The 17,431-nt window shown below is 48.0% G+C and overlaps 2 protein-coding genes across 2 annotated transcripts in view; one reads left to right on the plus strand and one right to left on the minus strand.

Annotated features, from left to right (window-relative positions):
• The window catches only part of LOC146189761 (uridine phosphorylase 1-like), a 33,934-nt gene extending 28,403 nt beyond the window's left edge, over positions 1–5,531 (plus strand). The window contains exons 5-8 of the mRNA XM_084604524.1: positions 1,143–1,213; positions 1,814–1,955; positions 4,210–4,356; positions 5,324–5,531. Of these exons, the coding sequence (XP_084460650.1) occupies positions 1,143–1,213; positions 1,814–1,955; positions 4,210–4,356; positions 5,324–5,475 (512 nt within the window). The 3' untranslated portion in view covers positions 5,476–5,531. The remainder of the gene's footprint in view (positions 1–1,142; positions 1,214–1,813; positions 1,956–4,209; positions 4,357–5,323) is intronic.
• A 2,277-nt stretch (positions 5,532–7,808) lies between these two features.
• The window catches only part of LOC146189762 (uncharacterized), a 62,046-nt gene continuing 52,423 nt past the window's right edge, over positions 7,809–17,431 (minus strand). The window contains exons 6-8 of the mRNA XM_084604525.1: positions 16,107–16,422; positions 10,839–11,482; positions 7,809–10,313 (exon numbers count right to left, since the gene is read on the minus strand). Of these exons, the coding sequence (XP_084460651.1) occupies positions 8,783–10,313; positions 10,839–11,482; positions 16,107–16,422 (2,491 nt within the window). The 3' untranslated portion in view covers positions 7,809–8,782. The remainder of the gene's footprint in view (positions 10,314–10,838; positions 11,483–16,106; positions 16,423–17,431) is intronic.

Below are 17,431 nucleotides of genomic sequence, written 5' to 3' on the forward strand. Positions count from 1 at the left end.
ACGCGATCACCCGTCCGAATTACATGGAGAGAGCCCTCCCATCTTCGATTTAAGGAGCGTATACTCACATTGGCGTCGGCCAGGACAAAGCTCCTAGTTCGAATTGTCTGAATTTTCGAATTAACAAGGGCCTAATGTGATTTTACTGTAGTTTTTGAGCAGGTACAGTTAACACACTTATAAAGTCATTATTGGCACATTTAATGACTAAGCAAAAGTGTACAAGTTTCTTATGTCAACATGTTTGTAGTGCCGTTTTCTATGCAGTAAAGCAATTTTTATACGTCTAGTAATTATGAAAACAAAGGTTAATGTTTAGACATTTCTGACAAACATAAATCTTCACTGTACATATAGTATACCAAGAAAATCGAGAGCTTTATTGCTCTTCCAAACTTTACCGGGTTTGTTCACAAGAAACAGAAGCATTTTGCGGTTATTTGTTCAAAATTGCGGAGGGGAATGGTAGCTAGCAGTCACAAAAAAATAGAAGGCTGAGAAAATAAGCCTTACAATGAATTAACTTGTTTGCCTTGTTTGCCGCGCCATTTGCTTTTGAGTCAAACAAAGAACTATAGGTCATTGCAACCAGTGAAAGTCTGACCTTTCCTCTTTACTGTGGTGCAAAGAGCCGCATACTATTTTTATTGCCAGAGGGCCGTGGAACCCTTGATTCACTGCATGGGGTCATCAGATGCACATATGTCATTCGAAATGCTTGACGATCATGCATCAAAACAATTTCATTTTTAGAAATTTACAGCGCATATATCGCTGCCGTTTTTTTTTTGTCACAAGAAAGCTGAAAGCCCGAAAACCGTGAAATAAAAATTTCAGATCAATTTGTCTGTTTAATTTTCCGCACCTCCCTTTGAGTAACTTTCTTACCTTGCATGCAGTGTCAAGCATAATGTGTCATCCAAATGCTTCCTTGTGGCCAATTGGAACTGCCACAATTACCTCAAACATAGAGATTTCTCGTGCTGAAAATGCTGTCTTTACTAATAGTACCCTTATAATTGTTAAACTAGGTGTTTTGTAATGAACATTTGTTCTAAACTCAGGCCCCGCTTGAATTTCATAAAATGGAGCCTTTCGTTTGATGTTTTCTATATCTTTCTGGATCTCCCTGTCTTGTATAGGTGTTCCTCCTGGCTCTGTCGTTGTGAGCACGGGTACGGTGAATGGTCTGCTCAGGGAGGAACTGCAAATGGTGAGCCATCAGCCATTTTTTCTCACTGAAATTCTCAAGTTATCAGAGCATCTGGCCATAGGAAATGTGAGACGCGGCTTTTAGAATCAACTGCTCATAATCCTTCGGTGCAAAAAGTTCTAGGGACTAGGTTAAACGAAACTTGCAGAAATCTGCTTAGAATCTAAGTGCATTCGCATATTCTCTTCAAACCCATTACTTATGCTTCAGCAATCGTTTTATAACACATACAGTATTCTAATCTTGAACCTTGATTTCAGGGCTTCGATTACCTGGTAGGTGCAGCTTAACTTACCAGCAGCATCTTATGTAAAAACCAAATATGACTGATAGACTTGAGGAATTGCTTTATGCATCCAGGTGATTTTTATCACAAAAATGTGTTTTTGAAGAAAAGGGAATTAAAAAATTGGTGCTTGACTTTGACTCGGCTAAGTGTATTCATCTTTAGATTACTAGCATGAAATCGAGATCTTATTGTTTTAAAATGTGAATGTTATATAAATGAACATGCGGTTATGTTTTGCTTGTATCCTGGCTGTTGTCTGGCTGCCTGGCTCCAGTGTGGCCATTGTTGCAAATGGTCTATGACGTCTGCAGCCCATACTTGGCAAGCTTGTGTCTCGGCCTGCCAAGGTGGACGTGGCTCTGGCGGAAGAGATTGTGGCCGAAGCCCGACGCTCGCTGCCCGAATTTAATCTCGTCACGGGAAAGACCCTGTGTGCAGATGACTTCTACGAAGGTGAGGGAGCTAGCCTTGGCAGCAATGTTATACACACGGCGTGATGCTTGTATCAGGATAATGTGAAAGAGTATAGCAACACTCGACTTCACATTCATGGCTTGCGTGGCCGCTTGTCAGATATGTCAGTCAGGAAGGCATCTGTGTGCTAATAGTTTTAAGGGGGTAAACATATTCAGACTATCAAAGGAAAATAACGAGATGAATCAGAATGATATGACGCCTAAATGTCCACCTAATTTCTTTGTATAAATCGCATGTGCTGAAATGATTTTCGGGCATATATTCCAGAGTTTATATTATACGGCCTCGCAGTAGATAGCAATACAAAAATGCAGCACCAAATAGCCCCAGTTTCCGCTTTATTGTCTATACAATAGCTGGTTTTAATTAGGGTGATAAATGCGCCCTGCCCGCTTATTGGTGGCTGACAGTTCGAACTGCCGACCCCACTCCGAGACAGCGCTCGCTACCGAGAGCATGCCAACCACGGCGGGCCACGCTCTTGGAAATAGAGGAACAGCACGTGCTAGAACATTCAGGCATTTATTGCTGCAATAACAACGGCAGCTAACAATAATACACGCTAATGAATCAAGGTCGTCTGACTCACCAGCAAGGTTGCGAGCGAACGTTCGGCAACTGTAGGGCATGGGATGTATACATACTTGGAGGCTGGACGGGGCGAGCTGATGATGAGCACCCGCGAGCGAGGCTTCGCCTCTGTGACGAGAGCGGAGCCCGCGATGGTGCGTCCGATCGCATAGAGTTGCAGGTGCCGAAGAAGGTCCGTTAGTCTCCCGCGTGCGCTGCCTTAAGTTGCTGCCGCGACGCTGGCGCCATGTCTCTTGATAGTTAATAGGACTACTGAACCCTTTCGGTAATACGGGTAACTATCCGAGCATCGCAGGGAAGCCGACTTTAAAGCGGGTGATACGAGGTCGGTCATCACGGCACTACACTTAAAAACGTATTTCCTCCCGATCTTTCTCCTCCTCCTTATTTAAAAAGTAGTTACCTCATAATAATGGCAACCATCCACCAGGAGTCTAAATGAAATTCTCCTTTCTAGGTCATAAGTTATTCTTTTGCTTCTAAAGAAAAGTCAATATAACCCTGAAAGCCAAGAATCAATTTTGACTCAAACTGAACAGTAACTGGATGGTGCTGTTCTCAACGTTTCTATAAAATGGTTACTAGGGTTTTCAAAAAGAATGGAAGTGGAAGAGGTTTTATACTCTTTTTAAAGTTTTTACTGTGAATTGGGGTCGGCTGGTTCAGTACACCTGGTAATGCTGTGAGGGAAACAGTGTGCAGGGTCGTGCGCTCTTAGTGCGAACGAGCATTCTCCCTTCATATCGCTATTGCCTCCGATACAATCACGCATTGAAGCGAATTCGCCGAGTATGCGAAGCCCGTTTTCGGGTCGCTTTGAGCCTGCGCCGCTTTTTTTCTCCCTCGCGGCCGCCTAGGATGCAATGGCGCTTTGGGAGGAAGCATGCTTGTTCGCACTAAGAGTGGATGACCCTGTACACGTCACTATACTGAGGCTGAAATGCACGAACTGGTGGGAACGGCATATGAATAAAGAAAATGTTAGTTGGCAATTTTATCACCGAAATTAATGGAAAGACTGGCTGACCATGAACAGAAATATAGTGGCCGATTGTAGGTAACAGTGCAAATAGACTGCAAACGGTGTGCAAGTCCAGCAGAGTGGATATATATAAAATAAATATTTATGGGCAACATATTGGCAGTTTCTGCGGGGGAGCGGAGATTTTCAGGGAGATGGAGTGATCATCATTTTCATGATACGCAGACTAATGAATATCGCTGGGAGAGCCTCACAGAGGAAAAATAAACAGGAGGCCCAATTTCAATAATAAGAGCGCACAATTAGTGCTTTATTACATGCTTTAGTAGCGCACCTGATAGACAGTGTCGGGACGTAATTAGAGGCCTTGGTGCAGCTCAGTGCTGCATTTCATTTGCAACCTTATTAGCAGTTGTCTACCTAATGTAATCACGACTGCATATGGAGGGCAGGGAAATATAGCGCTAAGATGCGATGGTGAGTGAAGGGAAGTGAAGAGTGCGGGTGCAAGGAAACCTTGAGCACATGACATCAGTGTGGTATCATTGGCATGTGTAATGAATGTGTTTTGGAGGGTTTAAGTTGGTGCACCTGTCTATTTTATTTTGCGGGGACACCATTGTGTTGTAAGCTGCCTGATAATGGTGATCACTGCAGGCCAAGGCAGGTTGGATGGAGCCTTCTGCGACTATACAGAGCAGGAGAAGCTGCAGTTCATGCAGAAGCTTCACTCCATTGGTGTGGTCAACATCGAGATGGAAGCCACGCTGTTTGCTGCCATGTGTCACCATGCAGGCATAAAAGGTCCGTATGTTGCAACTGTGTTGCCAATTTTGCTCAAAATATGGTCATTTAAAAAGCCTGACCAGGTGCACTTCTTTTGCTGTCAGCGAGTTTCATAATTTCTTCTTGAGTTGTTTGTCAGATATGACCCAAGAACAGCCAGGTGTAAGAAAAGAGACTCTTAGATGCCCTTTTTTAATTCTTCGGTTTTACTGGTAATGCTAAGTGGTTTGTTACGTCTACCAGCAATTCTTGCTATGAAGAATTTAAAGCAGCAGCTTGCTTACAGAAAGGGCTGTTTCGGGTGTTCAGGGCATGTATAGTACATTTCATTACTACTTAGATGTTCCTTTTTTTTGTTTTTTTACAATGGGCCTTTATTGAAGCTGCTTGCATCTCTTGAACTGCCAATGAATTGGTAACCGACGCTCTGACTTCTAAAATAATGTCTGCTGTGATAGTACTTGTCATGCAGCTTTCAATCGATAACAAAAAGTTAATTGTGCTGGCTCCCGAATCTTGAAGATTTATAAACACGTACCGCACGTGTATTTGGCTAAGCAGTGTGATTGGCCGCCTTCCCCTCCCGCATATTATATTTCTGTGGAATTTCACATACCCTTGTTTAGAATGAGGTTGTCTCCCATAACAGCACCTTCTACAACAGTTCTCAAGCATGCTACAAGATCTTACTCCAGGATAACCCTCAATTTACATTAGATGAAATGTGTAAGGACTGCATATCAGTCCGTATGAAACGGGAAAAAAGTTCTACATGGCATAAAAAGTGAGCAAGGCAAAGAAAGTGTGTGCAGCAGATTCAATGAGTGTGGCTGTCAGAGAAGTAAAATAAACCAAGCAGGCTTTGTCCTTGCTAGTAACTGAAATTTCAGGCTTAAATTGTCACGTTCATGGGAAACACAAATTGGTTGAAATTGTTTTATTTATCAGCTCTTTTTTTCACTGTGGCCGTTTTTCAATTGTGCAGGTGCCATAGTATGTGTGACGCTGCTAAACCGCTTGAAAGGCGACCAGGTGGATACGCCCAAGAGTGTCTTGAGCGAGTGGCAACTGCGGCCGCAGCATGTAGTGCTGCGCTTTATAAAACGCCGTCTTTCCTCCACCAATGCATCAATATAACTCACATTCAATCATCAATCTGTTGCCGTCACGGTTAAATAAAGTTCCTCAATGGAGTAAGCGCATGCGAAGTCCTTTTCTTTTACTCGTCTTGCGTTTGCTCAAGAGTTCACAATGTATAGTTCCAGACTTCTCTTGGATGTCTCTTGGATGTCCGGCAGTGGTTACGGCGCTCGACTGCTGTGCCCAAGGACTCGGGATCGAATCCCGGCATCGGCGGCCGCTTTTCGATGGCGGCGAAAAGCAAGGCGCCCGTGTGCTGCGCGATGTCAGTGCACGTTAAAGAACCCCAGGTGGCCGAAATTTCCGAAGTCCTCCACTACGGCGTCTCTCAGCCTGAGTTGATTTGGGACGTTAAACCCCATAAACCAAACCAAACCATCTTGGATGTCCGAGATGTCCGAAGGCAAATGAAGACACATGGACATTGTGCTTTGATGAGCAATGCATCTTAGGCAATGAGACATGACATTTAGTGTTTAATAAGATGTTTTGGTTGATCATCTGCAACATATACGAAGAACCCTTAGTAGTGTTAGATTCTAGAAGTTCGAGCTTTCTGTGGATGGTCAAAGATTTCTACAAGATGTTTCAGGCCCAACGCAATATACGCAGGGCCTTTAACTTTTGTGCAAAACCCGATTTCATCTGACTTTTTCACCCAGAACAAATTTTACAAAATCGGGCTAAATCCGGATTCATTCTGAAATCGAGCCTTTTTATAGGATACACTTTTCCAGTCCATCCGAAGATGGCGCACGAAAACTAACGGATATCTCGTGCTAATTCCAAGAAGGTTTTGAGTTAATTGGCAGTGTCAAACCGTTTAGAACTTATCTTCAAATTAAACACCGCATTCAATGATGAGTCTTCAGCAGGCTTATTATGGAATGAATGTCCTAATTTGAAGGTAAGTTATAACTGCACCTCAATGGTAGTGACAACATCCTCCAAAGCTGTTTTGGCTTTAAATCGTTTGCTCCGTGTTGAAATTGTTGTTTCCGCAGTGCGCAAAGGCAAGCAGATTTGCAGGGCACGGAGTTTCTGTGACAGAGCTACTACCGCAACAAAATAATTTTAAGAAATTAAAGGACAAGAATGTATACTTTGATAAAGAGCCTTGTAGCACATCTTCGATTTTCGCGTTGTTCGCGAAAGTTGGCCTGAGAGCAGAGCAATTTGTGTTCTGCACGAAAATAAGAGCTAATATTGACTTGAAACTCTCAATATTTTACAAAGATATTGAATGGTAATCCGGACGCAGCGCAATAATAAATATATATTGGATAGTTTCACGTCCTGAAGCGATACGTAGGCCACGAAGGAATTGGAGTGGAGCTGGTCCGAAATAATTTAGATCATCTGAATTTGTCACGCGCTGACATCGCACAAAACACGGATGCCTCTCGCGTTTTGAATGAATGAATGAATAAAATGAACGAACGAATGCTGCTGCCGCAGCAGGGATTGGGCCCGTGTTCTGTACCTCAGTAGCCGTGCATCTTAAACCACTAAGGTATTCGGGTCGAAAACTTTTGAGATCGCGAGGTTAACGGAATACTGAGTACGGTCTGGACCCTTCCTTGCTATAGGCCGACTCCTCACTATGTGTTCGAAAACCACAGTAGATACACACGCGAAATGGCAAAGTGCCACACCGATTAATCTCGGTCGGCGATCTCATGGTCTTTAGTTGTTAGCAGCCGCTGTACATTTACCCACATTGGTGCCACAAAACAGGGGGTTGCCAGGAAGATATGTCGGGAAAGTTTGTGCTGCTGCATAACTTGCACGACTATCGTGTGCTCGGTGGAGAATTTCGTGGTCTGACATTACTGAGAGCAACATGTAGTAACTTTTACAAATCCACTGGAGTTCTCAATCGCCATCCATCAAGACCTTGTGCGTGTGATCGGTCCTGTCATTGAGACGGTTAATCGCTCATCATGGTTACTGTCAACGTAAAAGATGAGCTTGGCAGGAAGAACGCCACAGGCATTTACACAAACAATTTTTGCGTCGCGTAGCGAAACGTGCACTCCACTATAGCCATTAAAACGTAGCTAATGCACTTTTAGTTTCCTGTCCATCCTAGTGCATAGCGGTCGGTGGTGGCGTTCTGACCACCTATCGAGTCACGATAGGCAATGATCAGACGCTGAGGCAACGTCCAGCAGTTGCATTGCACAACATTCGTTGTTTATGGATGTGTGCCATAACTCTCGGACGCCATCATAGACAGGCTAGTACAGTGATCCGCTACATACGTCTAGGTATACTCACGTGGCTGCACGGTCTTGCATGCGAGAAATGACCTGCCAACACAAACAGCATCCTCTGTGTATGTCTTTTCATTTATTTTTCATCCTGACAAGAGCGTTAGCACATCTGAAGTCACAGCCACAACTTCCAGGTTTCAGGGAAGCGCCTTTTGTACTTATAGCGTCTCTTGAGCCTGTCACCTCATAGGGACATCAGTTCGTGCACATAAGAAGGGGGGAGATGGACGTTGAAACGGAACCACAGAGAAAGATGCACCGAAGTTGCGGAAATAGCTGGGCAGATGTCTTGCAGATGTCAACGGTGCCAGGTAAGCGCCACCTCAGCTTTTCACTGCGGTCTTTGAGGGCCTGGCCACTCGTGAAAACATAGGCCTCTCATGACGTCTTGTCGCAATTCCGCGACTATAATTGCCGCACATGCTGATGCGGCTGGTGAATTTAATAAGTAGGTGATGAAAAACGGAGAGTAGAAGCTATGCCTGCGATAGATGCTCCTGTGCGTTGCCTGCGCCAAAAGCATCGTCGACACACTGGAGTGAGTTTAACATACCATATCGGCGCCCGGCATTATTAAACGGTCCTGTACACACTCCCTTTCATCGTGCTACGCCTACGACCATTGAGAAAAGAAGTGTTTTTCTTGTGCGTGCATTTGTGCCCTTTAACTGCTGTGACAAACTGGTCCTTGTGCAATGTTCTTGGCTAAGCGGCATCCAGTGCTCCTGGCTGCAGAGGCAGACCCGACATGAAAGCGAGGCGTAAACGCAACGGCATCACGTCTACACTTCGCTCTTAATTTGCAACCGCTTCTGTTTTTGAGTAATTATATACGTCTGAACCTTTGCACCCAACAGCACCAAACACAGAAGAGCCACGCCAGTTAAGGCCGAAGCGCCGTGTACCAGCGGCCCTCCGAGAATCTACGGATTGGGTCGAGCGCACGCCGATACGTTGTACGGACCACACCCTGTCTTGGTCGCATCTGGCGAAGCACCGTTTCCTCGCTATTCAGGGGCTGTACTTCATCACTTGCTGCACTCATCCCGATTGCCCTTCATGCACCTGCCCACCTTGCTTCTGTAGACCTGATCGGCGGGACAGTTGTGCACGTAACCGCGCAGTCCCGTCGACGCCTTCGAGTTGGGCGCGCACACGACGAACTTGCTGCAGCTCTCCGGGTGTGCGAAGACACCGCGCTTGTGGCAGTCCACGGTGTTCTCGTCGATGAGGATCAAAGGCGGCGCGAACGGGTCCGGAGGGATCGTGGGCAACGGCGCCGCGGCAACAACGGGCCGTCGATGGCCGCCGGTGGTCGCGGCAGTACGCCTACTGCCACCACGACGACCTCCCCGACGGCTGGGCCGACGCGTCGTCGTCGTGGTCGTGGTTGTGGTCGTAGTAGTCGTCGGAGGCTGTTCGTCATCCTCGTACTCATACTCGTATTCGACGTCGTCGTATAGCGCCGTCGTGGTGGTGGGCCTTCGCGTCGTAGTGGTGGTCGTCGTAGTCGTGGTTGGAGGCAAGGTCTGCTGTACAGGCCTTCGGCGCACGGCAACCCGGTCGCCAGGCCGCACTCGAATCCTCTTGCCGCGGCGTCCGGTCGCCGGCTGCTGCTCGTCCGAAAGCTTGCCGTTGACTCTGACTACCTTGCTGACGCGTACTTTTGTGCCCTTCCGGAAACTGAGTGGCGCTGCGACTTCTGCGTCCGTCTCGAAGTCCGGTGGGAAGAAGTCCGGCTGCGTCGCGAACTGCGTGAACGATGGCGTTGACGCTGGTGTCGGATACACAGACGGTGGTACCGTGGGTGGTGAAAAAGCTGGAGCGTTTACAGGTGCGTTGACTGGCGCGTTCACGGGTAGGTTGTAAGGAGAGTTGACAGGGGCGTTCAATGGTACGTTCACAGGGGGCGAAAACGCTGGAGGCACAGGCGCGTTCTGGTAGCCGGCAGCCTGCTGCTGCTGTGTCAGCTGTTGTCCTCGTTCTGGCGCTTGGTAAACAAACTGGAACGGCATACGCGGGGGCAGCGTGCCTTGTATCGGACCCACGAAGACGTTTGTCTCTTCGCGCGGAGTGGGCGTCGGGGCTTGAGCAAATGATGTAGGCGGGGGCCGTGCCGGTTCCACGTACTGGAACAGTTGCGGTTCCTGGAACAGAGGTGGCCTGCGGATGACGTGCCCCTGCGCCGCGCTACTGTCATTATACACGGGTCGGAATGGTGACTCCGTTGCGGCGAAGACCTGCGGGGGCAGCCGACGAGCAGCCACACCACCGGCATTATTGAGCCCTGGGTTCTCGGCTGAGGTCAGGATGGTCTGCAGCTTCTCGACGCCGCCGATACTTTGCAGCAGCTTGAGCAGTTCAGCGACGTTCTGCTCGGACTGCTTGGGAGCGCTTGTTGTCGTCGTTGTTGGACGCGGAGTGGTCGTCGTCGTAGTTGTTGTTGGTCTCTCCGTGGTAGTTGTAGTGGTGGTAGTGGTTGTGGTAGTTGTGGAACGGGCCTTGGACCGCCGCGGTTTGCGCGTCGTCGTCGACGGAGCCTCGGTTGGCGTCGTCACCCTGCACATTGAGATATTGAGTATTATTACGCGAGGAAATTTGTAGCGAGGTTGCAATACGAAAATGATCGCCTAAACAACCACAGCTTTGAGTACCCGATTTCGACGATGAATAGCGTGACATGTCATTGTATGTTGCTAAAACTTTCACAAGTCAAAAGGCAATAATGCTCCCGAAAAAAAAAACAGCATTCCTGGGCACAGCACCGTTCTGCAAAAATAAAACTAAGACACTCTCTTGAGCACATGGGAATTTACTGTCGTAAAGCAACATCGCTAAATACGAATTCATGTACTGTACAATACCGTGTCCTCAATTCACCGTACTCACATGCAGCCATGCTACGACACGCCAGAACCTTGGAGTTAAAAAAAAAGTTATGATTCGTTCCGAGAATACAGTTCGCAGCTCGTACACCTCTACCGGTTCCTGCGCGAGTGATAACACACCGCCTTCATTCGGCGCTTTATTTTTTCTTTTGAGATCAAAACGGCACCGCATTCAACTGCCCTTTTTTGTGCCCACCTGCAGACCACGTTGTCCTTGTAGTCGCACGCCTCGGACTTGGAGTTGAAGTACAGTCCCGAGGGGCAGGTGAACGCGTGCGCCACCGTGCCCAGGTTGGCTGGACCAGAGTCGAGACACCAGAAGTACTTGCGACAATCGCGCGGGTTATTGAAGAATCCTTCGTCTTCGCACTCGAACGCTGGCCCAGGGTCAGGCGTGGGCGGCGGGGCCGGCGTGGTCACCGACAGTGCCAGGTTGGTCCGCGGACCGCCGCGACCAGGAGACAGCGAGGACTTGGCCACCCGCCGTCCTAAGGTGTCCTGCTGCCGCTGCGCCTTTCGTTGTGGTCGTTGAGTCGTGGTCTGCGCGTTGCTGGCCGCTTCTTGCTGCTCATCCTCGAGGATGCCCTCTAGAAGTGCCTTTCGCAGAGCCGTGATCAGTGGGCTCTGCTCCCCGCCGCAGTTCCCACGGAAGTCGTCGTTGTCTAGCGTCCAGACCATGGCGCCGGCCAGGCCCTTGGACATGATGTACCGCGCCTTCTCGCGTATCATCTGCTCGTCGTCGAAGCCGACCCATTGGTCGTCCTTGAATGCGTACGGCCCCATGCGTTGCGGCTCCGGGCGCCGCAGCTCCCAGTCAAGCTCGTTCACGTTTTGGCAGATCTGCGAAGAAGAAATTGGAATAAATGTCAGGATGTGAGCGTCTTCTTGGTTGCGTTAACCGGGGAAAACGTTTTCACCTGAACTAAAAGGCAAGATTGTCCCGGAAAATACTTTTTAAACCGTTTCTAGCTTTTGTTTTCTTGGTTTTATGGCGAAAATTTTAAATCGCTGTTTCGAGGTCGCGTCGTGAGATGCAGAAAATCGGAGCGCGAGGTATCGACCCGGAATCGAGAGAGCTTTGAGACCTTTCAGTTTCGCAGGACTATTTTTAGGTTCGCATTCGTGTTGATGGCGGGTTGGGCTGTACATTGGGAAATGTAATTGTATACGCCGGAGCCTGGTCTCAGAGCTTCATTCAAGATGGCTGTGGTAGACGCCGCGCCATGCCCTAGTCGCGGGTGGGGAAGACCCAGAAAGTGCGCCATGGTTTAAGAGGCTAGAACAGCTCGAAACGCCGCTCGTCGTCAGGAGAAAGCGGCTGCGGATGAAGTACATCAGCGGCCCGACGAGAACAAGCTGTGGGCCTAATGCGTCGCAGACTATCTGGGAATGCAGAACTGCTGTGGAGACGATACAAGGGCGACGCTGCAGAGCGGCATCCAAGTATATGTAAGACTGCGGACAGGACAATTCCCTCGATGCATTGCGTGACCGCATTTGGCTCGAGGGGAACTTGTAAAAAGTGAAACCTGTCTAGTAGTCTACTATACGTCCAGGATGTCTGAATTAGAATGTGCATGTGCTCTCTGTGTGTCGTAAGCGTGAGGCTTCGCTTCCCGGGGGAGAAACCTAATCTTACAGATCAGCAGAAAGTACAACGTAAACTTCAGCGACAAGTCAATAGAATATCCAGCTAGTTTTTTTTTTAATTATCCTCATTGCAGTTGTTGAAGATGAAAATGAAGTTTAGGTGAAACGTTGTGCTTGTCGTCTTGCGTCCTTCCTTCTCTATTTTGATAGGGCTCTTCTACGTCATGAAGAAATGGGAAATTACGAATTTAAAGCAAGCATTTTATTGGATATCATTCGTGTATTTCTAATTCATTACTCAAAGAAGCCATTGTTAGAACTCAGATGAGGATCAGAGATTATTCGTAGCTGGTTGGTACCCCCAAGTAATAACATATGTGCGTGTCGAAGAAAGCAAAACCACACAAAATACCGATTCCTCCTGTTATTGGGCCGACGTTCCTTTTTGACAACTATAAGCGGTGAGATAATGATGAGTCGCGACGTAGAAGTCGGAAGGGCTACTCTCGCATAGAAAGTGCTAGAAAACGGCGTCGTAGCAAAGACAACAGTCTTTGTAACGCCAACTATAATGAATGGGCAAACAGTCGTCCTGCGCTCCGCAGGCATCTTTTAATGGCATTGCACGAATCACTCGACTTTATTACCGCCGTATAGTCGTACTGTTGTGCTGATGACGATGCTGAATGGCGGTAATGAGGTTACTTTACTTTCGGAGGTTTACATTTATAATTTATACCGATTCGGTCTATGCGAAGTTCATTGATGACCGTAATGCCATGACAGCTGTTTTAGTAAGGCACATGACAGAACGATGAATTTATCCGCTTCCCCGCGCTGTCACTAAAGAATACGGTATGAAAATCTTCCTCTGCTAGCACTAGCACGCATACACTTAAGAGCTAAACAGTGACAGGCCAGCGCCCACGATGCCGTTGTTTACTAAGAGCCTGGTTGGCGGTTCTTACATTAGAACAGGCTGCACGCAAGTCTCATTTATCGGTGCTTTTTGAACGCGTGGCTCCACATTTTTTGTACCTCCGGTGTATATAACACGCTTCTTTGAAGCCCTCATATTGATAACGGGTCTTTGCCACAAACGCGCCCTGTATTCGTGGTAGCGACTTAAGTGACCTCCTTCATGACCAGCTTCCTTTCACCAATATGCAAGCGGAAGCCGACCTTCGACGGTTTCTCTTTGCCAGCCTTCGCAGAAGGCGAGGATTCTGCCTGTTCGCAGTTATCTATAGGGGTCTCAATAGTACTGGAGGCTGACAAAGACATTACGAGTGCACAGCTTCGTTAAGTTGTTCGCTTTAACGATCAGTGTGCATAACGTAATATAACCTTAAAGGAGCCTTCAGCTCTGTCGCATTACAGCACTCACATTGTGTCTGCGAGCAGAATGCCTTAGCCGGCATTGGTCGTAAACATTGTGACAGGGTTTTCAGTGATTTGCAAGCAGCCAAGCAGCGTAGCGGCCTCTGAGTCCAGTGGCCTTCGAGGGCGTCGCCGAGGCCGTGCGTGCATACGTGCACGGCGGAGAATTTTCATTGTTCAAATCTCGTTTCAAAGACGTCCACTTCGTGCGCCTGTTTTCGAAGCATTGAGAAAGCCCCTAACGGCACACACGAAGCCACGAAAGAATGGATGTGGCTGTGGAATGTAAGACTGCGGACGTCTCGTGCGCGCCCCTGCTTGCCTCGATGACTTAAGTCATCGCCGACGCAATCGGATACACTCATCGCGCAGATTCGCGTCTGATGTCCTCGACGGGCTGACCATTCACTGCAGGGTCCAGTGACCGCCAGAGGCTTTCATCCGCGTTGCGGCCGCCAAAAAGCCCTGTGCTGCGTCCGTCAGAGCCGCGAGGCGCTTCGGAATGGTACGGCTGCCCAACTGCTTTCAAGACTGTGATTCAGGACCTGAAGGATTTTGGGGCGACACAAATTCCAGAGAGGTTCCCGGTTTCATGTTTTCCTGCATAACTTTGTTGCTTAAACGTGGCGCAATATTTGATTGTTTTATGATTGACAAGGCTTCCTACCAGTGGAGAACTGATATCTTGGTAAGCATTCATACTGAACTAGGGCCACATGACGATACGTGCAAGACCTATATGCTTATGTCATTTTCTTTTTTTCGGCAACATCGCAGCTCTAGTTTAGTGGGGTAGTCTTGATAATCCGAATCCAAGGAGCAGAAGGACGGGGATGAACTTTAAAAGAAACTCTTGCCTAACGGGCTTGATCATGTCAGATGCCAGACTTATATAATTAAGTGAGGTTGTATATGATTGCTAACCGTAGCCCATAGGAAAATCGCGTAGAAATACCTGCCGGTTTCAAAAGAGCAGACGTCATAAAAATGTACGCTGCTCTTACATGACACTCCCGGCTCCTTAAATTGTTTTTTCCCAATGAGCATAAATATAAATTGTATAAAAGGGTATACAATTGTCGGAACCCATTTGACTGCATACAGATTCTCCGAAAGCACTGCGGAGCTTTACAGCCATGCACATCCAACGTATTATTAACGCAAAGGAGTTAAAGGTCTCGTTATAAAGAAAATTTTGCGTCGATGTTATCGGCGGTGGCATTGTCAACAAACCACGAGCACGCGTCGGACGTGCTCAGTGACACGGCGGCCGACCACTGATTGGTAGGCGGTTTTCGTGACGTCACGAGACCACATGACATGGCCGAGTTATCAGGAGCCGCTACCTCGTGCGACACGTGTAAGAAAAATTACGAGGGACTTTAGCGACTAAAGTAGTGAAAGGCGAAAGCCTCAGTGCCGCATTCTGCTACGCAATTGGCACTAAGTAGTAAATAATTAAGTAATCAGTCATTAATTAACTAATTTGGCAATTAACAAATTGTCTAATTATTTATTAAATAGTGGTTATTTGAATAATTAATAAATTGATTAATTAATAATTGATCAGTGATTGGCATGTAAGGAACGCATTCACGCATACTGTGCTGGCGCTCTGTGATTGGTCGATACCTCTATGACGTCATCCCGCCTTGGCCAATCAGAGCCACCGCAAAAGCGGGCCACCTTCTGTTCACGACAGCATGAGCCATTAAAGGCTTTCGCCTTAGTATGGTTTGGCTTATGGGTACTTATCAAAGTGACTGAGGCTATGAGAAACGCCGTAGTAGAAGGCTCCGGAAATTTCGACCCCCTGAGGTTTTTGACGTGCACTGACATCGTACAGCCCACGGGCGCGTTGCTGTTTGCCTCCATCAAAAAGAGATCGCCGCGGGCAGGATACGATCCCGCTTCCTTGGGTACAGCATTAGAGCGGCCTCACCACTGTGCCACCGCGGCAGTGTACTTGTAAGATGGGAATAGAACCTGGTACCCTTGGATCCCCCTTCAGACTCGCTATCACTATTTCACACAGGGAGGATCATGCGGCTTATTTAAAGCGAGGCTGTATATCTGTCTGGTGACCTTTCACATAATGTTATGTCTTGCGACTGTATGTTGATGGGTGCGTGTGATAATCGAGGCACAAATTAAGGCATAATGGATGAGAGGTGGGCAGCAAAGTGGATGAACACGAACTAGAATAAGCAAAGATAGTCTGCCGTCAACGCCTTCACTTTATAGCCATAAAGGTGGAGCTTAAGTGTCCTTCATATTATTTTGTCTCATGCCAAAAGGGACACGTAGAACGAGATGGAAGTGATAGTAGCCATAGCGTGATCGTTCGTGTTCTGCGTTCACTTGGCGCAAGTGCGTTGGTAGTGGTTGCACCTGCCTTTGCATTTGCTCACAACCATGGATATTTGCACCAGTCTTAAGAATAGGTGTCTCTACATCTACGTGTATCGATGGAAGGTCCACAAGAGGAGCTTACCTCGTAGTAGGCAAGGTAGCCTTTCTCGCGCGTCGCATTCCCGGGCTCTCCGGGGCCCTGGGAGGGAGCCTCGAGCTCGTTGTCTTCAGGGTCCTCGAGCGTGTAGGAGCGGCCGTAGGTGGGCACGCCCACCACCAGTTTGTTGCGGGGCGCTCCGGCGTCCAGGTAGTAGTCCACCGTCCAGCGCACGTTGAGCCTGCTCTCGTCGTCAAAGTCGCGCAGCCCGTCCGGAGAGCCCAGCGGCGCGTGGTGTTGCGTGTTCGACTCGTACGCCGTGTGGTAGTCGTACGTCAGCAGGTTGAGGAAGTCGGCTGACCTACAGAAAGAAATATTTCAGGTAAACACGAGATGGTCGACGTTATTAGAGGGTAGCTCTACTGTCCACGCTACAACTCTCAAGGTGATTCATTCTCGCGTTTGACATTGAGCCGCCGGAGTGAGCCTAGCGCGAGCGTTACTGCCAACGCCACTGCCCGCTTTGTCTCCTCCGTCCGTAACGTTGCCCGGGGGTCACCAAGCGATCGCCCGACCGTGTATACGGAGGCTCTCCACTGTGACACAACGTGATTAGGAGAAGGGCGGGGTAACAGTTGCTCCGCCTGCGCTTGGTTGCTCAGTTGCCGGCCCGAGGGCGTCATCGCTTCGGCGCAGGCGTCAAGCTGAGTCTGATCATCGAGAAGACATAGCTCGAAGAGAAGCAGCAAAATGTGATCGGTTCGAGGCAAAAGCAACGAACAGCGAAAAGCTTGCATGGAGAAGAAACGCCAATATGATTGTGTAGCCATGCTTAACAGATCTTATGTTCGGATAACTATAGTTTAACCCGGCTAAACCTCCGCAATGTTTGGTGGCATGATGTTCCGGGCTAAGCATGGCATATTTTCAAGGAGAGGTTAATTAAAATCAGGAGGCGACAACTGGCTTGCCAGGTCAATATCTTGATGGCACTGAATCGTGACATCTTAGCCAAAAGTTTGAATCAATGGGCATGGGAAGGTAAGCCTAGCAGAGGGCGGCAGAAATTTAGGTGGGTGAATGAGATTAAGAAGTTTTAGGGGGTGGAGGGGGCATGCAGCTAGTACATAACAGGATATTTGGACCGATATGGGAGAGGTCTTGGCCTGGCTATGGATCTAGTCCGGCTGATGATGGTTATGACTGAATCGTGGGAGGAGAAACAGAGATGACAAGGAAGATAGCGATAACTCAGCTTTTTCATAAAGAGCTCGAGGGCTGACATCATTTTTATGTTCGATTCTGTACTATGGGAATGCGTTTGTTGAACCAACGCGAAGAGGGGGCCTGTATGCGCAGAAACAGGCAAA

This window comes from Amblyomma maculatum, chromosome 5 (assembly GCF_055883805.1).
Source record: "Amblyomma maculatum isolate TAMU_Amacu chromosome 5, ASM5588380v1, whole genome shotgun sequence".
Classification (NCBI taxonomy): Eukaryota; Metazoa; Arthropoda; class Arachnida; order Ixodida; family Ixodidae; genus Amblyomma; species Amblyomma maculatum.